Consider the following 27,411-nt stretch of genomic DNA (forward strand, 5'->3'; position numbering starts at 1 on the left):
GGAGTTATGTCTAGGAATCACCCTGTTGCCGTAGATTCGCAATATTGCACTTTGTACATCATACTGAGATTCGTTCAGGAGGCAATGACTTATGTATATCTGTGATCATCTCGATGAGTGCTTTCTAATGATATATCACTTGCTGGCATCAGCAACTAGCAATTCTTCTTCAAATGCCATACGCTCACAGCGTGCCGGCATCTCCCTTTCATATACCTGTGCACGCACACTGATCGTACACAAAGTATATGGGGACCTACAGTTTAAACGCCGATTCCAAACGGCAATTTTTGGTAGAGAGGTTTCCTGGTCAATTATATTATTCGGTAATTTGCCATTTCCTTCCGAAAGCAGTTACGAAAATTTTTCGATTCTGCCAGGGATCAAACCCGGGATCTCTAGTATAGCAGACTATGCACTATCTGCTACACTACGCTCGCGTTCAAGTAGCAGTTGATGGGTCTCTCTTGTTAGACAATTCTTCAATACTATATGATAAATTTAAATACATTAGCACGTTTATATAAAGTTATCTTTGATAATCTTGCTAGCGGGATTTCACGTCGCGTATTTGTAAAAACATTTTTGTGCACATGGCGACACATGTTGTGTTCCAATTGTTGTATTCGACACATTATATTACATATCCGTACTCAGCTCGAGATTATTAGTCGGTGTGTAAACTTATGTTTTCTAATGATAATTACATGTAATTGCGGTAGCTATAAATGAGATTGAAGGATGTTGAACGGTACTTTTGTTTTTTTTTTATTCAACACAAATGGAAAAAGCTTCATTTAATCTAACTCCCGAACTGGATCGAAACCGTGCATAGCGTACACAGAGTGGATGTTTTCCAGCAAGGACACAGTCAGATACTGTATAATACAGTAAATCATTTCATTCTTATTTAACGTAGACAAACAACAAAAATGTGACAATTCACTGGGTTACACTGTATTCAGTGAATTGTGCATAATGCTACGCTTTATACATTCCTGTGTTAAGATGTGTTAAGCAATTGAAAAGCACTTTATGCTGTTTTTCAGTTAGAACACGCTACGTTACATTTGGTACTTTTGAGTAACATTATGCTACTACGTACAATGTGGTGCTTTCCAATTATCACACAAATCGACACGATCGTACAAAGTTAAATGGTTCAATTCGAGTGTGTGTATACACTTGTATCATATATGTATAGTTGGAAAGCATCGAATTATACACTGTGTTACATAGTATCGCTTGTATACGCTGAAAAGTATCCTATATACGTGCGCGTATTATCTCGTCACGCGTTTGGTATAGGTAGCAAATAATATGATCGCAATAAGCGCCCGCGTCGGAGTGAGTTGTGCCGCCCCTGCCTTACTTTCCATAAGCTGCCCACAATTGGCTAATTATTTCTTGTTACAATCTAAAAATTATGCTTTGGAAAAACTTTGGTAAAGGAAAAAATCTTAGAATTAAGTTAATGATACATTTTAAGAACAAAATTGCTCTGAATCACTTTGTATTTGGAAATCAAAATCACATTAATGGAAATTAGATTGCGAAACGTCAGATTGCTCATTAATACTGTCAATTAATATCTTAAGAATTTTATCAACTATACAGAATCAATATAATAATGCATTTCTTAATACGTTTCAGATTAAGCTAGAACGTGTACTAGGTGTAACTGTTTCCAGCAATGCAGCCCTCGATTGTGATGTGACCAGCGAATTGGTTGCTTATCCAGCTGGGTAAGTTTAACTTTTTTTTATTGATTTTTTAATGTGTAATGACGAGAATAAAAGTTTTATTTTAATGAAAGATAACAAATATACACGAAAAATAAAAAAAAATTGAGAAAAGAAATCTTTCATGTAACATCTCCAATAAAGAAATTTGTCATTTGTAATATTATTTTATTTTCTATACCTAATGTCTGAGTGCCTAAGGAACATGTCTGTTCGGAATTGATTCGATTCTTTTTAAAATATATTATTAAAAACGCACGCACGCACGCTTACAGCTTTACTTTACGCTCTATTACATTCCTCAGTAGAAGTGATCAATTAATCGAATTAATGTCGAATCAGCATTGATTTAACGCTAATTGATCAACTATTTCTGGCTGAGCCGGAAAACCAGCTTCCTCTCGACATCTACTACTGTTACTTTATTGTAGACGACGCTTTAAAGCAAGGTTGTGCATCGAGACAACGGCCTGATTGTACCAACGGATTTTACTTTGATTTTAAGCGAGTCTCTCTCACTCTCTTGGTTTTAAAGAGAGAAAGTGACAGTTTTAAGCCTCACTTAAGGGGATGCTGGAGCCGCCTGTATTACCGATAAAACTAACGTTTTTGACATTTTTATTTCTGTCGAATTTTACCTTCAGCGTTGGTCGCCATACTGAGATAAAAATGGATAAAGAAATTTGTAATTCTTTTATTTCTTCTAACTTTCAATAAAATACATCAGCAGGTACATTAGCATGTATTGTACATTTTAATCATGGAAAAAGAATTTTTATTCTATGAAATCACTATGAAGAAATTCGACAGGAAAACGTCAAAAACGCTAGTTTTATCGGTAATACGGCTCGAGCATCCCCTTAAAGTCAAAATAATGTTCTGCAATCGGGCCAAAGTGACGCACTTCCCGGCAGAAGTATCCTACTCTTCGGAACTCCTACTCCTCTACTCTCGGACCTTATGGATTAAAACTCGCCTAGGGGTTTAACTTAACTATTATCGATTAATTTTAATTTTTAAAGTTATATTATGCTATCGTTTTATGCATTATTATATCAGAACTTGCGATATTCTAATATTTTTAATTAATATTTTTAATTAATATTATTTCCATTGCATTTTATAAATTAGTTTTCTTCTGTTGCAGTTGCACTGTCGTATTATTTAATCCACGACGAAACAGTCAAGCACACGTATTAAATGTTTGCCGGAAAACTGTGACTTCCCTGGCATTGGCCGGGGACGGTAAATTCTTGGTCACTGGTGAATGCGGTCATATGCCGAACGTTCGTGTCTGGGATATTTCTGATCCGCAAAATGCTGTGCAGATCGCGGAATTTCCGGGACACAAGTATGGCATCAACTGCGTGGTGAGTATTGCAATGACTTTTTATTTTAAATGTTCGCGATTGAGCATTTCTGGCTTTTCATTCTTCATATTTTCGTTGTATAAGGGAGTTGCGCTTTAAGTAAATGTAATTATGCGAAAAGAAATCAATTTTTAAATATAGTTTTTTATAGTTTAACTGTCATAGAATTATTGAAAACAAGATTTCGCTTTAGTAGGTTGGAAATGAAATAATTAAAAAAAAATTTTATATAGATAGAAAATGTATACTACCGCAGACTACAAACTAACAGTATCATTATATCAATATTATATAATTTCTCATTTAACAATATAAATGTAAGGTAACACACGTTGTACATAAGTTATATTGTTAAATGGGAAATTATAAATTGACGTAATGTTATTGTTAGTTGATGTTTTATAGGCAAGTATATAAAAAACATTTAAAAGTGTATGTATTATTAACTAATAAACACATACATAGAACATTCCACATCATCTGGATCACCTACGTTCCCAAAAATCAGCGTCAAGAAGCGATGAACATCGCATACAAATGTTACATTTTTTTACTTAAACTACTGTATTGATCTCCAATTGGCTTGAAAATGATTATTTCTAGGCTTTTTAGGGTTGCGAAGCTTTTTAATCTCGACCGTGAAGAGGGGTAAACTATTTTAAGTTAGTCTTAGAATAAAAAAATATTTCATTACTAGTTTTCAGCAGGTGGTGATTGATTTTTAAACATTCAAAAATTATCCCTTCACGCTCGGGATTAAGAAGCTTGGGAATGGAAAGAAGTTGAAGGTCGAAGAGTATAGAGCTCAAAGTTTCGTATGCTGGTGGCCATATTGGATCTACTATTTTGGATTTCGAAATTTTGACAGCAGATTTGTAATCAACAACTCTGAAAAATCTAAAAGTAATCATTTTTAAGACAACTGGGATCAATACAGTAGTTTAAGCAAGAAAATATTACATTTGTATGCGATGTTTATTGCTTCTCGGCGCCATATTGAATCCACCATATTAGATTTCAAAATGGCACATTTCTTTCGAAAATACATACGAATAATTTGAAACCTTGAACGTTTCTTTTCATTGCGCTGATTTTTGGGCACGCAGATGATCCGATTGACGTGGAACATCTCATACATAAAAAACATATAAAATAATCAATGCAATTTGCAATCATGCAATTTGCAATTTCATAAAATAATCATTCACATCAAAATAATTTTCAAAAATCATGCAATTTGAAACGTACAACTATCTTCTTTTTTTCAAGCAGCTGTGTTTTTTTACATTAAAATTGATTCCTCTCATTTTTCTATACATAAAAGTACTACGTACAGTTGTCAAAAAATGAATGATTTACAAAATATTTTAAATTTTATGACAAAAAGTGTCAGAATAAAGTATAAAATATCTCGTTAACTGTTTTTTGATAATTCTATTTTAACGTTTTTACATGTAGAATAACGGAAAAATTATATTATGTAAAAAAGATCTCATAAAAAATGTCATACTGAAACAACACAGGATACTTATATGTATTGTTGTATGTCGTATGTTGTTTTATTCTTTGAAAAGTATCAAAGTATACATTGTAACAATATGCATCATTTCCAGCGTACACTCGCCGAATGCCGTACGCGCGATGAGGGAGCAGTGCACCCGTATTATTTTTTTTAAGAAAACATAAACATAATTTTAAGATCGCAGCTCTAGTTAAACGAGCAATAACTGCGCCGACCAGTGCCTGAATTGTGGAGTCAATAAAACAATATATGTGAATATTCTGTATTGGCTCAGTATTAGTATTTTTTTATACCCCTTGATTTATTTCTTCTACACAAAAGCAATCCAAACAGGGTCCCTTCGATTTTGCTGAATTATATACAGGGTGTCTCTTAAGTAAGGTCCGAACTGCATTGGGGGCGTAGAATGAGTCAAGAGGAACGAAAAAGTCTTATACCATTTTGAAATATCCGCTGTAGTTTTTGAAATAAAAAAGAAAATGTCTAAGCCAATATGCGGTGAAGCCGCGCCGCGCGCATTCGTAGCACGGCCCATCGCGTTTCACTCCATAGTGACGGCGCGCTGGGAGGGCGAAGAGAAGGATACCGCTTCGTCATCCTTACGCACGCGCGCGCGCCATCGCTATGAAATGAGGCGCGATGAGGCCGGGCCGTGCTACGAATTCGCGCGGCATGGTTTCATCGCACATTGGCTTAGACGTTTTCTTTTTTAATTTGAAAACTACAGCGGATATCTCAAAATGGTATAAGACGTTTTTGTTCCCCTTAACCCATTCTACGTCCGCAATACGGCCCGGATCTTACTTAAGAGACACCTTGTATATATTAAAATTCATTCGATAAGGGCTCATATCTGGTGTTATCCTTGTAAGTCTAATTCTTTTATTTGAAAAAATTATACAATTTTTTTAAAACACACCTTCATCTGACTTATTATACTTAAAAAAATTGATTTTTCCCAAAAATTGATTTCATCATTATTTATTCCTCTTTAGATCATATTTGTCTAAAAATTATTTTTTGTCAATTACTTCGTCAAGATATTTCCATAAAAATGAGATACTCATAAATCAGTTATTTTTGTAAAATTTCGTTATAAAATACAACATTGAATAAATTGTATTAATTTTTGAAAGACGGAAGGCTTAAAATTAACCCTGTGAAATGTATAAGATATCAAAAGAATATTTATCTTTTTATTTTAGGCATTCTCACCCAATATTAAATACGTTGTATCAGTCGGTTCGCAGCACGATATGATTGTCAATGTTTGGGACTGGCGAAGTGATGTTAAAATAGCATCCAATAAAGTTTCGAGCAAGGTGAAAGCTGTCTGCTTCGCAGAAAATGGCAATTATTTTGTTACCGTGGGTAATAGGCACGTTAAGTTTTGGTACTTGGAACATTCACGTAGCGCCAAGGTATACACTCAACTCTGTTTTACATCTTTTGCGAAATAGCATTATTATATTTTCTTTTTTTTTACAAAATAACTTGTATTTAAAACTGATAATTAAAAGGTTAATTAAACCAAATATATACGAGGAAATGATGGAAGATATTAATAACACTTAAAAATATATAATATGTATATTTAAAGGAATTAATGAGCGAAACATTTCAACTTGGCAAAGTGTTCTTTTCGTGATTGCTCACTACCGAGAGCCTATGGCTTGCCGAAGATACATAAAATGAATATTCTATTAAGAATTTTAATATCTTTGACTAATACAACTTTCTATCCCGACACAATTACTTACATAACTTAATATTAAACAACATTCCGCATGATGTTGATAACAGCTTTGATCTTTTTAACTCATTAAAAGAAAAAAATATATTGTATTACTTTTTCATGTGCTACTAACGGATTAAAAAGTAAGACAATATATTGAAAAAATAATATTGATATATCAATGGAAGATTTAAATTTTATCTATAATTTGAGCTACCTGATATATGTGTTATTTTAAGAATTGCTAATATTCAATTCTTAGTTTTATTAGTTTAATGTTTGATATACACGTCACTAAATTACTAAAACCTTGGGTCTTAATAGAAAGTGTGTGAGAGTTTATTTAAGAATTAAATTTTTACGTACTTGTAAAATACATGAGTTACAATCCCAATATTTATGCGTAAAACAAATCACACATATCTAATTTGAAATTTCAACCAAGAATTCAAATGGATAGCGAAAAAGAGTTTAGATTTATAATTTACTCAATCTTGAAATCTTTGATTTATTTAATCAGTACAGGTTCCTAAATTTAAAATTTTTGTTACGAAAAATGTAAAGAAGATATATTACCATATAACATTTATAATAATTTTTTTTATTCTCAGCACGATTCTTTAAATAAAATATACAAATGCATTTTCCGCAAAGAATGTTGCGGAAAAAAAAAACAATTGTAGAACAAATTACATTAGTTGGAACTGAAAGCAAATGATCAATTTCTAATAAAGTAGATCATATAAAATATTACTGTTTCTGTCCACGAAGACCAAAGTTTGAATCAGTTGAGTTTGAATCATGAACAAAGTTAAACGATATTTAATTAAATTTAGGAGCACTCAAATTCACTTAAATGAGCAGCTAAATTCAATTAAATGTCATTTAACTTTGTCATACTTAAAGATAATTGGTTTTTAAATCTTTCAAGTATTAATTTTCTTGTGAAAATTGAAAAATTACTATAATTGGAGCGAAGGTTTTTGTCTCCCTCCCCACAATAATTTTATAACAATTGAATTTATTAAACACGTAGAAAATAATTTAGCAAAATTATAAACCGTTAATAAAAATACTTTCAGAATTAGGGAGCTTTTCAACGGAAACACAAATCGACACAAGAGTCATTTTGTCTGTTTCTTACTGATTATCGAACAAGGACAGGATGATTCTTGTGTCAATTTGTATCTCTTGCTAGAAAATTCTCTATGTTTCCTCTGACCTTATTATTGAATATTAGAAATTTACAAGAAATAGATCAAATATTGATAATTTTATCTTATTCTTTATTTATCAGTAAATAATTTATTAAAGGTAAATCCACAAATCCAGAGACACGGCAATATTTCGGTTTTAAGAGGACGCGCAACGTCTAGCGGTAGGGCGAGACTGACCATGTAGTTTTACATGAATTTTACATGAGTCGACGAGTTTTTCGAGTTCGCGAAATTATTAGATCTCAATGAAGACCATACTGATAAAATTCTATATATGCTTAATCAATAGCTTATACTCGGATTGTATAATGAAAGTGCCTTTATTTTTTTTTTATGTGTCCTACAAGAGAAGATATTGCGACAAAATCTAAATTTTAATTAAAATTTTATTAACTTAATTGATTAATTATTAGGTGTTGGAATTAATTCGTAGCGTTTTACAAGTGATGGGAAGTACTTTCATTAATGTATTTTTTAATGCTCATGTGAAATAAATAACATTCTTTCATTAAAAAACCTAATAAATGAATATTCAAGGCTCAATTGAATATTCGAGATAAGTTACGAAAAATAAAAAATGGGGAGGGAGATCTTTAAAAAAATTTTAAGTGACCTCGACAACGTTACTCAAAGTCAAACCCATGTTCATACCATTTTGTGTTCCCCTCGAATAACTTTTGTCGCATAACTTTTGTCTGAAACTTTTTTTAATCCCACGTCTTCTCGAGATATTTTAGTGTATCAATTAAAATAAAACAACCTGTATAAATAAATATACATACATCTATAGTTGTAAAAATCTACTTTCTGTTTCATTCACCATTCTCGAAGATCAGGTTCGATTCTTGATTAAAAGGATCAAATTCCTTGATCTAAGATAAAGGACGCACTGTCTCAGACAGCGAAATAATGTTTCGTATCGATATTGATCCACATCTGGGGGTCTATTCAAATGTTTTCGACTTGTATCACGCACCCCAGAGCAATAACTAAGATAATAAAAAGTGGTGTCAGTTATGCTCTTCCATGCCCGCTTTCCATTTCCTTGTTTTTTCATGAAATAAAGAATCCTGGTTTTACATAACAAGATTAACAAACGAGTTTTAAAACAACTTATCCATAGTCTGTTAATGAGTTGAAAATATTCAGACTAACATGTACTGTACACAACAATTTAATGTGGTTTTAACATTACTTAATTATGTAATTTTCATGTGGAAAATGATTCAATTATGGACTTCTTTTATATTTGGATACATTAAGATTTTTAATGACATTTATTATTAATCCTTGTTGTTATTTTAGAAATATATATATAATTTATTATATGTATTGTATGCTATGAATTTTTTATTAATTTTATATGTGATTGTACTTTTAATAACGATTGAAAAGAACATTTGACAAAAGTTTAAATTGATCCGCTCATTAATTATTACTATTATTAATTACTCTATTATTATTATTATTAATTAAATATGCATTTATTAAATATTCATTTTATTCACTCATTTATATTTGGCCTATTTAATCTTCAATTTTCTTCTTTTACTTTTTTCTTGATGTAATAGAAGAGTAATCAATTTAATATGATATTTTATTATGCAGTATAAAGAACCCGTGCCTTTGATGGGTCGATCTGCTATATTAGGAGAACAGAGGAACAATGATTTTGTTGATGTAGCCTGCGGTAGAGGAGAAATGACGGACTCTACATACGCAATAACTAAAACAGGCTTGCTGTGTGAATTTAATATTAGAAGACTTTTGGACAAATGGGTCGAGCTTCGAGTAAGTTACTTCAAATGATTAGGCTCTACGAACACTTGCGAATATAATATGAAGCAGAAAAGAATAAACTACAATCAATTAAAAATTCTCGTTTAGGGCACACATTTTCAATGATCTTGACATATATTGTCAAGATTAGACTCTAATAATGAGTAACTATCAAAAGACTTATGCCTATTTCTACCAACGTAGATTAAACCGAGATTAAAATTAATCTATGTTGGTGGAAATGCGCATTAGAGTCTCTTTTACCAACCTCTGTTAAGTTAACCGATGCTTGAGGTTCATTTAAACCAATTTCACAACTCATTTCACAACTTAACTTTTAACCAAAGTTTAACTTATTTTAAGTTAAAATTTAATCATGAGTTGTGAAAGTGAGCCTAAATGAGCCCCATGTAACTGTCGACTTAACTGAGATTGGAAGAGACCCATAAAGTAATGTTGGAGTGATGAGAAAATTATCAATTAAACATTACAAATTAAAATTGGCATTTTTTAATTGACTTTACAGAATTAACCCTTCGTGGTCACACTGGGGTCAAAATGAACGCATTTAACCATTTAATTTTTTTGACACAGAACGAAAATTGAATACGGCAATCGATTAAATGCGCTCTGGGATCATTTTGACCTTGATTTGACCATTATTTACGGAACTTTTAAGAAGTGTGACTATGAAGAGTTAAAAACCTTTTTATATGTTTACTTAGTATATTCACGAATGAACCTTGGGATACTTACCTTAAATTTAAAAACGTAAAAATAATTAAAAATTATACACATCTTTTTTTATAAAAATTTATCATTGTTTTTATATCTTATGGGTCGATCTTAGCCCATTTATAACCCGTTCTTGTTCGTTTCTTACATTCAAGCACTCGCAGTATATCGCGAGGGAACGATGACAAGTATACGCGAGTGTGTATATGAGTATTTTTAAGAAGATTGCCCGTTAATACTCGTTTTTCCGCTGATGAACGACAACATGTATGCGAGTATGCACATAAGTATTTTTGAGTGGATTGTCCGTTTTTAATACTTGTTTTTCAGCTGATGAGTGAGAACTCGTTTATAATTGCAATAAGTGAATTCTGTAAGAGAATTCTGTTCACGACGTAGTAAGTATGCAATAGGTATGAGAGAGAATGCAATGGGTGCGAGAGAGAGAGAGAGAGAGAGAGAGAGAGAGAGAGAGAGAGAATGTGATAAGTAGACGCGAAAAAACGAGAACTATGATAAAAGAACGCAAGGAACAAAGTATGAATGCAATGCCGGCCGCGACTGATCACAGCCGACACATCACGCGTGAACTCCGGAGATCTCACGCTATGGAACCTCTAGAGACACTATATTAAGAGACTAACATAGGTTTTAATTGTGTAAGAAATTTAGAGGAAATACGCACAATACAGATGTTAATTATATGTTTATATTGTTTATAGTCATTATTGTTTATATAGTCATTTATCGACATTTTATTGCGATATTAACTTAGATAGCAAAGCATGTCTCAGCAAAATCGCACAAATCTGTGATTGCTTATAATGCTGGTAACTTGCCACAGATTTGTCTTCAATGATTTCGAATATATCGACATTGTAGCAACATGCAGGCAATAATGTGTATATGTATTGCCAGCAGTTTAACAACAAGATAGCTGCATCAATGTTATTTTGTGTTGTCGGCAATATGACAGCATTGTATGATTCTGCATATTATTATAGTAAGATGATGGCAGAAGTACGAATTTTTATGATGACGATTTTAAAGTGGGCAAACTGCTGATAAGTTGTACTTGAAGTTATCATATCGTAAAGGTATCAAGTTGCCACTAAATGAGGAATTGCTGCAATTCTGGTAGCAACACATGCTTAGCAATGCATACTTAGCAAGCAATATGCCAGCAACAAAACACACGTTGCTATCTAGGAACATTTATTAAATGTAATGTTAAAATGCTTATTATTTGCTTTTATTTTCCCTTTTTTGCATTTCTGTTTCTCCTTTCGTATATTTAGTCATCACAAATTGGCTATGTCATTCTGTATCCAGCCAATCAAAAATTGGACCATCTATGTCAGTCTCTTACTGTAGGTCTATTTTTTTTCTATCCTAAGAACTGGTGTAATAAGTTAGAGTGAGACAGCTATAGTTGTTTTACTCTAACTTATTGCAGTAATTCAGAACTTTTCGAAAAAAAAACATCTTATAATCTCTAGGAATGTCTTTGACATGAGCGTCATATGTTGGTTACTGTATCCAATCTAGTATCCTTCTATTTATATTACTCGCTATCATACTTCGTTCAGAAATTAGAACTAAAAAATTAAAATTTAGCTGATCTCCGAGAGTTAATTTCTTCCCTTAAACATGTTTGGTTACTGATAAAAAAAAATAATATCGAATATTTTTACGCCTCTACAAATCTGCCAAGTTTCATTAAAATTGGAGAGAGATATTTATGAACCTTTTCTTGTTAAAAGGATGATCTTTGTAACATGTCAAGATCAAAACCACTAAAGATAGATCGCCTAAAAGTAGTTTTACCTAAATTTTTGACAATGAAAAAAATTTTATGGTAAATATAACTCCTCTCTGATTTTTCTATAATTTTGTAAATTTATGTATTTTTATATGTTAACATTAAATTAAAAAAAAAAGAACAAAACTTGAGCACCGATTTTTCTTCTCGGAATATATTTTACGCATGAAAATACATATAAAATTACGGGAAAATCAGAAGGGAAGATAAGATGTTATACTAAATATTTATCATTTTTACTGTTTTTCTAGACAAGTAGTGCCAATTGTATGGCGATCGGAGATAAATATATTTTTATTGGATGCGCTGAAGGTATTGTAAGATGCTTTAGTCCTAGCACACTTCAATTTATTACTACGCTACCGAGAACACATTACTTGGGAGTTGATGTCGCACAAGGATTATCCATCAGGTTTATTTTTATAACAATTGCGTATCTCAACCATTTTTTGTTGCGATAACTTAGAAATATCTTTCTATTTACTTTTTAGCCATATGTCTCAACACCCGTCTAACGCAAAATATCCGGATGCGATTGCGTTGGCGTTTGATGAGCGAAATAACAAGCTGACTTGCGTATATAACGATCACAGCATCTACGTTTGGGATGTGAGAGACATCAAACGGGTTGGCAAATCACACTCATTTCTATACCATTCAGCTTGCATCTGGGGTGTTGAGATGTATCCGGTTGATACAGATTCCATCGGTGCAATGCCGCTTGGAAGTTTCATTACTTGCTCCAGTGACGATACAATAAGGGTCTGGAATCTAGAGAAGGACAATTCACCGAATGATACTTTATATAAACGGAACATTTACAGCAACGTCAGTACATAAGCGCGTGCGCCAATCTTATTCCTTTTGTAAAATCTATCAGATTGAAATGCAGACATATAGAATTAATATTTTATTTTCCAACATTTTATTTTCTTGATTGACAGGAATTACTCAAGGTATTGTACATAGATTCAGAATTGACTTATCTAAAGGATCTGGACTTGGCCGCTGCAGGATCTACTGAAAGAAGCGATACATCTTACGACAGTCGTAACGGTGTGAGATCGATAAGAGTCGCTCCTGATGGCAAGCATCTCGCTTCTGGCGATAGGTAACAAAGAAAAATTGGAGGGGAGACCGGGAATAATTGATATATGGGGCATGTTGATACACTTAAAATTGCTGTAAAATAATAATAATATTTGATTTAAAATATAGTATTTCAGCAAAAACCTTACGGTCATAATGCAATAAGTTATTTCAGACTAAATAGCGGTTTTTCAGAAATAGAAAATATTTTTAGTTTTTGATAGCTTCAAGTAAAATAAATCATTGATATTATGAACTGTTTTCACCAACGTCAGTTACTTGATTCGCCGATTAAATTTAAATTTTGTCAACTGCTAAACTGACAATTTATCTTTAACCTAATTTCTTGATAACAAATTTGTTACAAAATACATATTTATAAAAATACTCAAAATTATTTATATTTCAAAATCTAATTTATCATCCATGCTACACTTTTTTTCTTACCATGAATAGATTAGAAATTAAGACATATTTTAAAATCTTGCTGTTGACAATTCTGGTGACAAAGTTAATCGACCGATTAGGTAATCGGCGTTAATGAGACCGGTTCTAAATGTTGTATTTATTACTCTGTTTATTATATGATAATTCCAAATGTTTCTTTAAAAAACTTTAATTATTTCATAAGTAATAACTTACAGTTATATCTTGAAATATATTTTTGTTTAAGCAACAATTAAAATATGTAAATATGACAACCCGGGGCTAGTTGTGATAGGATTTATTGTTATAACTATTTCTATTTCTTTGTCATTATAAATTAATCTCGAAATATAACCTCAGCGCAACAGCGGATATTGTGATCTTACGTAAGATTTTATCGCGCGCGTTAACGTTTCTTATTAAATATTCAAATAACTTAATTATATATATCTATAATAATTATGTAACTTGTGAGATTCTATTTTTTATATATGAATTTACAGTAATACAACAAAGCTAATTTATTTGCGCATCTACTTCTGCGCGTTGACTCTGGTATATCCTTAACAGCTTTAATATTATTGTTTTTACATTCAAAACTCTTATTATTTTATTTAGATATAATATTTACATATTATTTTTACAGATCCGGCAACATCAGAATTTACGATATTTCTTCGTTGGAAGAGCTATGTCTAATAGAAGCACACGATGCCGAGGTGCTATGTCTAGAATATTCCAAATTCTCGCGACATTCATTAAACACTCCTAGACTATTGGCAAGTGCATCTCGCGATAGATTGATTCACGTTTTTAGTGTTGATCAGGGATATAATTTTCTGCAAACGCTTGATGATCATAGTTCTTCTATTACTGCGGTCAGGTTTTTTAATCAATTGAGTCAGACTAATCAAATACAGATGGTATCCTGCGGCGCAGATAAAAGTATAATTTTTAGACAATTGCAATCGGTAAGTAATCCTGTGCGATGATCGATAACATTGTTCAACAGAAAAATGTACAAAAACGAAGATAATCGTTTCCCGTAATTTTTGAACGCTGAATACTTATTTATCAAATTATTCTATCACGTAAGATTGAAAAATTTGCAGTTAAAGTTAAAAAAGGGCTTCACTTCTATTTTCCCTAGCCAGACTGTTAGCTTTCTCATTTCCTCTGATATCTAGGAACCCATACTAGAGTAATGTGGTTTATTATTTCTCCTAATTTTGTTAACACTTGCATACAGTTTCAAACTACAGACGATTCGATAATTATTCGGATTAAGAGACACCGCACCAATGACCTTGATTTGATATAAGATTATGATCTTGAGTAACTTTCAAAAGATTTTAGGTGGTGGTTATTGTTCATTGAAAAGTTATTAGTGAAAAAAATGTATATGGAAAGCGAGAGAGAGGGGGAGAGAGAAAGAGAGAGAGAGTTGTGTGTGAAGTAATTAAAATGAAAGATTAATTACGTATTACAATAAAATGAGATTTATAATTGTACTGTTTTACATGAGTTTTCGAATTTCATACGAAACAAGATTTATCTCATCTCTCCTCTTGCCTAGGAGAAAGTCGGTTGCCCATTTTGCGATTTTGATCACAAATTTCTCCTTGTAACGTGATGGAAAATTTTGGTAAATGTCATTATATTTAGCACCTAAAAATTATGAGAAATAATTACTCTCGTTGTTGTTCGAAAAAAAAATAACTTTTTGTTGAACAGTGTAATTAATTTGATATCTGTTCATCAAGATTTTATATTACAATTTTTTCTTATGTTTTTAGACACCAGGTGGAATGCCGCAATTTGCTAGAGGCCGCAACGCTCAGGGAAAAACTACTTTATATGACATGGAAGTCGATTCCGGACAGAAACATGTGCTAACCGCCTGTCAAGACAGGAATATTCGCGTTTACAATGTTACTACGGGTAAACACAGCAAGACATTCAAAGGTTCCGTTAGTGATGATGGTTCACTGATTAAAATTGTTCTAGGTAAGATGTATAATTTATAGCTTATCACGCACTCGCGTGCCCCACACACACGCACACGCGCGCGCGCACGCACACACACACACACACACACACACACACACACACACACACACACACACACACACACACACACACACACACACCGCTGTTCTATCATAATAATGAAATATTTTTCAGTAGCATGACAATATATAGACATATTTTGGTGACTCATATATTCATAAATAATTATACAGGATGAACTCAAATACGTTACAATCAGAAGGAGAATTGCTCAGAATAAATATTTATATAAAGTTAGCCTTTTCAAAAATGTCCGGATAATATATAAGGCCCTTTCAAAAGTTACTGACTTTATATTATTTGTGTAATGACCGTATATATTATTAAAGTCATGATCCTGATCTCTAACAAGTTTTAGCCGTTGTTCGTCGTTTAATAAAAAGTTATTAATCAAAAAAGTTTAAAAAATAACATCTTATTTCTGTTATGTTAAAACCTATAATGTTAAAAATTACTTCACATTCTCTTCTCTTTGCGTAATGATTTTTCGCGAAGCAAGGTCCATCCTATATCCCTCTACCTAGTATATACCTCGCACCATTGTAAGCGTTACATTGCACTGGAGTGCATACCATGGTGTACTTCATTGCATTAAAATCCTGCTCTCAGTTAACTTCTATTTTCAAATTTTAAATGTTACACTGGCTCTATATTGTCTCTTTGAAATGGTATAGCAAAAGTTCACTTTGTGCATAAAATTTGTATACCATAGCCACGGAAATATGGTACACCGAATGAGTTTGTTTACTACCACAGTTATGAAAATACGCTACACTAGCTGAGTTTTGCATTAGTGCAGCCAAGGGAAAACACTATTAGAATCGGTGCAGTTTATCTACTACTTATTAGGTTTCCCGAAATTTTAAGACTTTTCATGCGCAGCACGCTGCAGCAGCAAAATGCTATTATTAAAAATTTTTCGTGAGGTGATTCCTCACTATGACTAGTGTAGGACACGCAAACGGGTTTTAATTGGTAAGAATCCCACATAACCCACGGGACTCTTTCTGAAGTCCACGGTGCATAATGCATATTTATTTCCTCTTCATCATAAAAACAAAATGACGCACTTCCAATCAGTTCTTTTAAAAATTTTGATCACATACGACATTTTGTTGCTGCAACGTGCTGCATATGAAAAGTCAGCTTTATTAGGAATTAGAGCAGGGATTTTTGTTATAAATTTCTTAAATGACCTAATCAAAGTTTGATGTGTTTTCAGATGCGTCCGGTATTTATGTAGCTACCTCATGTACAGACAAAACGTTATGTGTGTACGATTATTATAGCGGTGAATGTATGGCTACTATGGTTGGTCACTCAGAATTAGTAACAGGTTTACGCTTCAGTCCAGATTGTCGTCATCTTGTGTCTGCAAGCGGCGACGGCTGTGTATTCGTATGGCGTGTTCCACACGATATGGTCGTGACTATGCAGGCTCGTCTAGCCCAGCAAGCAATGCGCGCTGGCAAGTAAGTAGTTTCTTCTTCTCTGTTTATAAATCTTAATTACTATTATGTACTAATTATGATTTTAAAATAATTATACTTTTTCCAAATATATTCATAGAAGACCGCTCCAAGTTAACGGTGGTGGAATCGACGTGCGATTAGATAATGAAATCTTCGGTTCGCCTCCATCGGACTTTCTCGATCCCAATGCGAATCCGACGCTCCAGAGTGTAGATTATAGATTTAGTGTTGGTCAGCTGCCATTATGGGCGAAGAAACAAATGAATACCGCGAGTATTGATGATAGTGCAACACTGAGCTCAAGTGTCAGATCTCTCGGTGTTGATCTGCCGAAGGGACGATGGGCGCAAAGAGTTCAACAAGGCGACGGTATCACTGTAAAGTCCGTCTATGACAGTGATGAAGTTATACCATTTCCTCCGTCGCGCAGTGCCATTGACTCGGATGGTGGTGATGGTGGTGGCTCGAAGGACAGCTCCATTGATAGCGGCACAGAAACGAAATGTAGCAGCGATTATCGTCGAGAAACGTTAATTAGTAAAACGGTTGGTAGAAGAGAATCTTTAGGAATCCTTTGTGATAAATAACTTGCGATAAATAGATTGCAAATTAAGAAAGAGAATGCAGCTATGAAATTATAAGGCCAGATATCTTAATGTTCCTTTTATTCGAATTGAATTATTTTTTTAATTTTTTTTTATATGATTGATTACATTTTGATCGGTACTTTTTTTCTGAATAAGTTTTTTTTGTAATGTTAATTCAAATTTGATAAAAATGAGTTTCTTTTGTAACTTTAATTGCTCATAACTTTTATGAAGTTATAATTTTTTTAAATTAAATAATATACAATCACCCAAGTTCGTAAAGACAGATTTTGAGCAGATTACTAATGCTATCAATTTTTGATAGCAGGAACGCAATAAATTTCACACAGTCTGAAATATCTAACGATGACGTCAGAAATGTGACTAAGCTTGCTGACACGCTATGCAAGCAGATTGACGGCAGGGACCGAATTTGCAATTCCTGTTTGGTCTTTGTTACCATTCTGTTGTCAAATTGTCCTGTGCGTGCTCGATTTATGTCACTAATTTGCTCTCTGATTATGAACAGAATAGAAGCAGAATGCTGTGCTATCAGTCTCTGCTCACATTTCTGATTAAATCTGCTGCCAATTTATTGACATTCTGTTAACACTTTGCTTGGACATAGTTCATTATTTCTGAAGAGATTAAGATAACAATTAAAGAGCTTATTGCTGTGAGTTGATCTACATTTTGTAAAAATGGAGATCTCCAAAGTTAAAGTGATGGAGAAAAAATATCAATTATAGGTTACATTGTAGATTAGCTATAACGTAGTCGAACAAGTGATAATAGGATTTTTCCTATCATTTTAATTTTAGAATTCATTTACTCCATGTGTTTACAAATGTGTGGGTTTATCTACTGTTGCAGCAAGTACTTCAATTATAAAAATTAATTCGATTTTTTTTACTTTTCGATGAAAAATTACATAAAAGTAAAAAAACACATGATTTTACAAGGCAGCATAGCCTCACATCTTTTGATGAACTTGAAAATAACCAAAATACACACGCATATCAATTTATTTTGTTTAAAAAAAAATATTTCCCTGCACATTTTGAGTTATGCAAGCCTTTTTTTCTTTGTAATTTCAAAATAACAAATGGAGAATGTTGCTTCTATTGGAGGTAAGAAATTGAATAGAAATTGAATAGAAATTTTAAAAAAATTTAATTTTCTGATGCTTCTAGATATTCAAATGGTAAGAAATCTATAAGTTCTATCTGTTTTTTTAGATATAATCGAAAATCATTTGGCATAATTCAAATACAAGAATACGTACAATAAATAATGTACTTTTTTTCATTAAAAAACAAATTGATATTTTGGTTACTTTCAAGTTCTCTCTTTTAAACACATTCTCTCTTTTAAACACATGAATATTTAATTATTTTTTAATGATAATTAATCATTGACTAATATTATCATATTCTTTTAATGTATTGCTGTTTTTTACAATCTAAGAACAGGATATTAACATTTAATTGTGATTTTAGGAAGAAGAGAATGTATTTCAATCATGCCCTAAAAGTTATACAGAGATAGAAAATGAAACGAAGCAGGTACTAACAAAGTTATATGAGTATTATTGAATATATATAATATATTAGGTGTTGGAATTAATTCGTAGCGTTTTTAATGAAAGAATGTTATTTATTTCACATGAGCATTAAAAAATACATTAATGAAAGTACTTCCCATCACTTGTAAAACGCTACGAATTAATTCCAACACCTAATATATTATTGTTTTTTTAATATAACAGATTTACTTTTGTTCATCGATCATTTTGCTTTGATCTTGTTTTTTTAATCATCCTTTTTTGGCAATTTACATTATCAATTTGCTATCATATTTGTTTTATTGATTACATTTTATTTCAATTACTGCTATAGGTAATTGGCGATAAGGTGACAATAAGAAGTAATAATATTACGGAATTGACACGTCAATCGAGGAGTCGTCATCACACTGACGATAGCAGTCTTGGCAGCTTTAAATTTGAGGTAAATTCTTCTAAAAATGCGAAATGTTTTCAAAAAATAATTGTCTGAAAATAGCCTATTTAGGAAATATTTTATGAAATTACTTTTTCCAAATATGACAAAATGTATCATATGTTGCAAGTAATTGTAAGTAATTTCTGCTGATATTATATTTTCAATCGACATTTGATGTTTTATTCATATGCTTATGTGTTATGTATATTTTTAATTTAATTGTTATATTTTTAATTTAATTGTTAATTATGTTATTAATAAATAATGCTCCGCTGTATCTTTTATCTAAAAATGTCATTCAGGATCATGAAAGCACTGAACATGATGGGGATGTTGAAGATTATTCCGAAGGAGAAAACGGAACGACTGGTTCTGAAAAGTCACATCATAGATTAATGTATTATCCCCCACCAGAAGATATTGTGTCAAATCAATTTACTGTTAATGCGATGGATGTTGAAGAGCTCCGAAGGTTTATTCTTGATTCAATATATTTATTTCCTTTTGATCGTAAGTCTTTCATTGAATAGATGCAAAATATATCTTATATGCAGATCACAAAGGCGTCAAAGAAAATTGAAAAACACAGAGAATGGTCGGACGAGCGAAATGACTGCATCTGGCAGTCAGGACGAATCTGATTCAGAAGGCGGAGCATCGACTCCTAGCGCCGAGAGAAATCCGTTATCTATGTTATCCGAAGCTAGCTCGGAGGGTTTTGATCAGCTTGCTAAACAAAATCATAGAGAAAAATATCTGAAAAATGCCTTCGAATCGCTTAGTGGTGCAGAGGAGCCACCAAATCGTGTAAAAGCAACAAGTATTAGTTCTCAGTTTCATGGAAGGTAAAATAATTTTGATGAGTTGAAATATTATGATAAATCATTAATTTAACAATTGTTAATTACTGATTAATTTGATTTGTTATAGATTTAGTAGTGGTGAAAATAATACCATTACCAAAATACGTAATGCAGCAGTGGTTAACGTAACAAAACATACAAAAGGTGACGATGATGTTATGAAGAAACGGGAGGAGTTGCAGAGAAGGATAGAAGAAACCAGAAGAAAATTACAAAGTGTAAGTTTTGCATGAGAAAAGCAAAATGTTTTTCAAGAATTTTTGTAACATAAGAGAAGAATACCATTTTTTGTCATAGCTGATTTGATGCTTAGTAACATTTATAAGTGAATATATAATACAAATACAATATCACTTTTATAGAAATTCTATTTGTGCGAAATCCCATTAAATTCTGACTGAAGTGATATTTTCGCAATAAATGTTTAAGTAGTGCTAGTAGCATTATGATTAATAATTGACGATCAATTTAGTCAAATTATTTCATGATTATATTTCGTGTCAGACAAACCGAATCAGTGCACAATCTTTAGAACTGATAATTATATTTGTATATTCACATATAAATATTAAGTACCAAAACTTGCTTCGAAAATGGTATTCTTCTTTTATTTCTACGAGGAGTGTCCAGAAAGTAAGTTCCGTTTTAAATTTTGCCGCCGCAGCGATGCAGTCGCGATAATACATATGCGTGCCGAGTTCGTTGACAAGGGATTAACGCATCTTTCAATTATTGGTTCAATACAAACGTATTTTAGTGTGTGTGTTTAAACAAATCGTGCCCACCGCTTGTAAAATACGATCTGTGATCTGTTTCTTAAATGCGAGGTACATTAATGTGGCTGAAATTCACCGTCATATTTGTGAAATATATGGAGAACGTGCAATGAGTGATTCAATGGTACGGAGATGAATGCGACTTTTCAATGAAGGACACGAAAATGTGCGCGATGATGAACGGAGCGAGCGATTGTCTCTGGTTAATGACGATTTGATGCCTACAGTTAAAAAGAAAATTAATTTTTCCTTGCTGGCCGACGATTTCATTGATGACAACGATGTCAAAGAAGCTGTCACCACATGGTTTGCTTCAGGCGGCAATTTTCTATAACAAAGGGATACAATGTCTAGTGCCTCGTTATAATAAGTGCATCAACAATGACGGCAATTATGTACAAAAATAGTGTAAGGTGTGTACTTTAAAAAACAATAAAAATTTTTTGTAAGTATACTTATTTTCTTTTAATAGGCCACCGAAACTTACTTTCTGGATAACATTCGTATTTAAACATTTCTTGGTTGATTTTCATTTAATATTGTTTTTCGTAATAAAGTTTAATTCTTTTGTAGGTTGGTTATAGATCGTTACTGAAATCCAGCCAAAGCATATCCGATTTAAGCAGTCATGTACAGGAAAAGCATCGTCGTTCAAATAGGCTCAGCACAGGTAACAAATCCGGTCAGCAAAACCAATTTGCAAAACCGATTAATCCTTGTAAACCTATGTTAAATCCAAAGCCCACGTTTAAATCCCAGCAATCCATTAACAAAGTTCAAGGTATGGGGAATGCATTACCTAAGCTAGAGATACCAAATGAAAACCGCTTGTCGAAAAGTCCAACTATGTTGTGCATCAATGAGAAAGCAAAAACAACTCTTAACCGTCCATTAACGTTGATATTAAAAAAAACTGAAAAGTATAAACTGTCCTTGAATAAAGCTAATCAATCTTTGCCCGAGTCTCCTGTATGTGAGGAATCAAAATTATTGAAAGAACAGTGTAAGAAAAACATAAATCGATTTGCAAGATTTGCTCATAAGAGAGGATCTTGTAGTTATTTTATCGGTCTGAATGATCATGAGAAGGATATCGAGAGTGTTGCAAAATCTTTCGAAAGCTTACCTGCTATGAATGAACGTAATATAGAGAATTTCAAGGAAATCATTGATAATGCTGATGAGGGAAGTGGCAATTTCAGTGACGATTCATTGGAAGGAGATTTTAAGAATCCACCTCGACGTTGCGTCAGTGATTATCAGATAAATGTTCATATGAATGACTGTAGAAGTTATTCGAATTATGAGAATATTCAGAAAAAAATTTTAACTGGCTCTCAAGAAAGCATACTTTCGAATGCCTCTGTTGAGTCATTCTCTAAAGGAAGTGCTGAAATCTTAGATTATAATCATTATGATTATGATAGACACTCAAGTGCGAGTTTCTTTTTGTCTCGGCGTAAAATGCAGGAAGGCAGAAGTCAAGAGAGCATATTAACTGACGAGTCGGACTATCAGATGTTTCCGTTACGCGAGAACGCTGATCATCAAAGTACAGAAAGCGTGTTAACCGATGACTCGGATTCCTTAGTGAAATCTGCACCCCTGGAAATGTTGTTTGACTCACATTACAAGCGAAAAAGACAAAATTCCGAAACCTACAATGGAAATCCTAATAATATTGTAGAGACCATTACGGATAATGCACAAAGCTCTCCTAACAAGAACACATTGTATAGAACGGTGTTTAGATCGAAATCTTTGCAGGATACTAGAGTCAACAAAGCGAAGAATAATATGAATTTTGCAGAAGATAATGCATCATTGAAAACTCACGTTTACTGTGAATTTAATTTTGACAATGAACACAAGAATAATGTGGATACGACAATTTGCAGTGGTTCAGAAACTATTTCGCATAGCAATAGTCTGAAAGTGCCTACAAAACTAGAATCGATGATGATCTTGAATGATTTTGTTGCACACAAACCACCAAAACCTAAGAGAAATTCATCTCGTACTCAAAGTATGCGTAATAGAGCTAGACCAACTTGGAAATATATTGACACTCCGCCCTCATCACCTGCTTTAAAAAGCGATTCCGACAATTACATGGCATCTTCCATGAGTTCCACATATGATATTACGCAGGACGATATGAAAATTAAGCAAGATTCAATCGATTCGAAAGTAATGCAACAATTTTTGCATTCCGCGAACTGTACGTTACAATCTGACAATAATAAAAAGAGCGGAAATGAATTTTACAGTCTACAGACTTGTACCGATAAAAATGATATTTCGCAGGATGAACAGATATATGTCAGGAACGACTCCTCATGTTTAACAAAAAATCATCACATAAAGAAGATTCATGAATCGAGGAAGGAACTGTGTACATCTTATGATAAAGAACAAATAAATTTATTTGAAAATGTTCCAACAAAAAATATATATGAAACTTACGACTCACTAGAGCCCAATGAAGTCTCCTGCGATCTGCAAAGAGAGGAGCTATCGTTCGATAGTTCGAATTTGCAATCTACCAATGAACATATCAACAATCTTGATGCGAGTGTGAATTTTAAGATAACTCGTGCAATTGAGGGAACTGTGAAATTACTTTCGAAAGAATTTGAGAATCTAATGAGGCAAAAGCAATACTTGACGAAGGAGAAATATTTGCAATTGACGCACGGTCAGGAGACGAGCAAAAACTTTGCTAAATTAGAGGCCGAGCGGGATGGTAGATTTTACACAATCAAACGCAATAATGTACGGCTACATTCGTGTGGCGAAGACAGTGATTGCGCTGATGTGTCAGCGATGGATAGATCGCTAATGGAAAGTGGCTCTTCCACATCCGCCTCAAGTTGCACTAATTCGCCTAAGAGAATGTGGCCGCCTGCGTCGCGATGTTCGAGTCACGCAAAGTGGACGAAAACTCTACCGACGATCGATCAAACGATACTTTCCACGAAGCATCCTTATGCAGGTATCAAACTAGTAGAAAATGCTTGCATATATTCTACGTGTTGTTAAATTTTACGTGTCAGTTTCCCAAAATTAAATAGAAATTTACGCATTAAACAGTTTATAGAAGAAATACTTTTTCTATTTATACATCTCATTTTATTGTAAACATAATTATATAATACCTGTATATATATATATAGTTCAAAAATAGTTCAAAAAGTAAAAGAAATTTTCGAAAAAAGTATATTAATTATAGACAGGAGGAAGTTTGTATGTCTTGTACGGTCAAATTGAATGTGAAATTTATAGTCAACTTTTTTAAGGTCACTCAGAGTTATGACTTTGACAACATATGTCAAGATTATCGGAAGTTGCTCCCTTTTTTTTGCAGTTTTACCTATATTTTATTTGACTATTGCTAGCAATTCCTAATCTAACATAACAATTATATTATTAAGAAATGTCAAAGATAATCAAAGTTTCTGAGGTTGTTCAGATTACTATCGTGACTTCCCGTAAAGCCGGAAAATCTATCCGCTATTGGCAGAGATTGCAAATGATTTGAAGGCACAAGATTATTAAAAAGATAGAAACTTATGATACAATGAGAAATTTTAAGATTAAGACTTAGCATTTCATGATAATATCATTAATATAGATATTGATAATATAATTACTGTTAGATTATGAATCGATAGCAGTGTTAAATAAAAAATATATATGGATGTAACTAAAGTAAGGTAACAAACTTCGCTTGAGTTCTCTATCAAAACTGAAAAAAAGTTCATATGAACATATGTCTGTAAATCTACTGTTACTGAGATATAACTCAAAATATTTGCAGGGCCAGTTGCATGGCCTCTATGATTTTCCGATCTATCCTGTAGATTTTTATCTGTGGACACTTATGCCCGTTTTCACCAATGTAGATTAGTTTTAATCTCGATTTAACTTACTTTTCATTTTTTTCTAAACATTAGAAAAAGATGAAAAGTTGAACCGAAATTAAAGTTAATCTACGTTGGTGAAAATGGATATTAAAGTCCTTAGTTTATAAAGTTCTAGTATCAAATGAAGATATGCTATGTTAATCTTATGCTATCATCTTTAATGCTTATGCACCATTCACAATTGTCCCGAGATTTTTGAAAGAGCCAGTTGGATGTGTATTGAATTAAATGAAAGACACTTTGAACATTTATTTGAATGATAAATTGAAAGTAAATAATATTAAATAATAATAAATATTAATTTTTTATTTCTCCTTATTAATAAACATTTTGAGTTGTATCTTAGTAACAGTGAGTTTGTGGACATATATTTATATGAATTTTTTTCGTGTTTTGATTTAAGGAGCTTGGTCTTAAAGTTTGTGACCTTATTTTAATTACACCTTGTATATACCAACATTTTTTTAAACTTTCATAATCCAAACTGAAAAATAGAAATAATAGTGACTTTTTTCTGAAAATATCAATTTTTAACTAATATTTATTACAATTTTAAAACAAAGTATCTTTTTTTATATTTTGAATTTTATTTATATTAAACTATAGAGAGATATTTCATCAAAATGATTTCCAAATAATGCGTTCAGAAGTAGTACGAAATTGAAATTAACTCCGTACAGTTACCGTTTTTGCCATGACTACTTATTTTTTTATTCCCACTGTAACTTTTTCTTGTATTTTAATATTTATACTTTTTTTTCAAAAATTTTCTCTTTCTTTTTGAAGTACCTTTGTAATTAAATACGAAAGTGAATTGTGTCTTGACGAAATACCATAGTTATTCACTTATTCATTGCTTATGAACAATCGCGTTTAATTTTATTTCAAAGCGACAGCATCTTACTTTTCAGTTTGAATGCTTTCCAAGTCATGCGACGACTTTATTAATATTTATATTATTTTCATTTTGCATGGAACTGCACATTGTTTTTCTCATTAAGTTACAACATTATCCTTTCCTTTTCGTCGTTATTCTGCTCTATTGTAATGTTGCGCTATATTTTTTGTGCAAGAAGTTTCATGTCAAATACCGGTGATATTAATTGTAGAAAAAATTTGTAAAATTAAACTTATTTTGAACTTTATCTTCTTGTACATATAAAGAAAAAATTATTGAATATATTCTACACACATACACACGCGCGCGCGCGTGCATGCGTGCGTGTGTGTTTCTACATATTTATTATAATAAATTAATTTATTTTTACATTGTGTACATATTTTTTTCTTATTAAATAGTGCTTCTCTCTTATATTGTAATTTATTTATCTTTTTAAAAATAAAGATTTCCTTAATAAATATTTAAAGAAAAGAAATCGATTATGCAAATTTAATAGTAGCGATTAGTGCATGTGTGTGCGCGTTGTCAACAGTTGGCAGTAGTGAGGGGCGAATCTCGTTAAAAATTATTGACAACGAAGAAGAAAGTGGCATGAGACGTGCCTGTTCGTTGAGTGATCTTTCCATCAGTCCTTCAAATAGGTTATTGCATGGCCCTTTACAAGGTATCTTATCATTCTGTTTGGATAATATGTTCTCATATTCAATGTCATTTTCATAAAAAAAATTTTTGTTAGTTATCTTATAATTATATTTGTCTTTTGCATATTAAAAATATGACAATACATTGTTAGAAATATAATCACGAGCTTCCTTTACATATAAATGAAGCTTATGGTTATGAATGAAATTAAAAGTAATGAATTTAACTGAAAATTAAGTTACAATAATTACTTAAATGTAATGAACGTATGAAATTTTATGAAAAGTACATTAAATTTTATGTACATGTACACAAATATGCTTTTTAGTATAAATACATTAAATACATTAAATTTAATATAATATCATGAAATTAGGTTCAAATTGTGTAACTTAAAAGTTAATAGAATTTAAGAACATTTATCTAACAGTGTATCTATGTAATTTCTTTCTCGAATTAATAACAATTAATAGTTTCAGGAAAATTAGGAAATAAAAATATAAGCGCAGCAGCGAAATTGGGAAGTGCTAATCCTAGCAACCAATTCAGATATATGTCAGGAAAAAATCATTCAACTCACATAACGAGAAGCAGCAGTGTTGGTGTTTTAAACCAAGTATGTTTTGCGATGTATATGAACAATAAGAACATTGAAAATCATACATAACGCACACGTACACGTACAAGTACACGTACACACGCATACACACGCGCACGCGCGCACTTTAAATAAA

General features: G+C 32.2%; 1 protein-coding gene across 9 annotated transcripts in view; it reads left to right on the forward strand.

The window, feature by feature from the left end:
• Positions 1–27,411, forward strand: part of Wdr62 (WD repeat domain 62) — a 55,133-nt gene that overhangs the window by 10,363 nt on the left and 17,359 nt on the right. For 3 of the 9 annotated variants that reach the window (XM_087408447.1, XM_087408402.1, XM_087408515.1), the window contains exons 3-21: positions 1,654–1,745; positions 2,890–3,112; positions 5,840–6,055; positions 9,195–9,377; positions 12,174–12,334; positions 12,414–12,750; positions 12,867–13,033; positions 14,084–14,408; positions 15,234–15,444; positions 16,730–16,979; positions 17,077–17,524; positions 19,066–19,131; positions 19,465–19,575; positions 19,872–20,041; positions 20,124–20,414; positions 20,500–20,650; positions 21,782–24,203; positions 26,568–26,699; positions 27,151–27,293. In XM_087408447.1, coding sequence (XP_087264573.1) covers positions 1,654–1,745; positions 2,890–3,112; positions 5,840–6,055; positions 9,195–9,377; positions 12,174–12,334; positions 12,414–12,750; positions 12,867–13,033; positions 14,084–14,408; positions 15,234–15,444; positions 16,730–16,979; positions 17,077–17,524; positions 19,066–19,131; positions 19,465–19,575; positions 19,872–20,041; positions 20,124–20,414; positions 20,500–20,650; positions 21,782–24,203; positions 26,568–26,699; positions 27,151–27,293 — 6,099 coding nt within the window. The remainder of the gene's footprint in view (positions 1–1,653; positions 1,746–2,889; positions 3,113–5,839; positions 6,056–9,194; positions 9,378–12,173; positions 12,335–12,413; positions 12,751–12,866; positions 13,034–14,083; positions 14,409–15,233; positions 15,445–16,729; positions 16,980–17,076; positions 17,525–19,065; positions 19,132–19,464; positions 19,576–19,871; positions 20,042–20,123; positions 20,415–20,499; positions 20,651–21,781; positions 24,204–26,567; positions 26,700–27,150; positions 27,294–27,411) is intronic. The other 6 variants (XM_087408484.1, XM_011070925.2, XM_011070920.2 and 3 more) reach the window with 6 other exon arrangements.

This window comes from Acromyrmex echinatior, chromosome 1 (assembly GCF_024713525.1).
Source record: "Acromyrmex echinatior isolate Ae372 chromosome 1, ASM2471352v2, whole genome shotgun sequence".
NCBI classification, from domain to species: Eukaryota; Metazoa; Arthropoda; class Insecta; order Hymenoptera; family Formicidae; genus Acromyrmex; species Acromyrmex echinatior.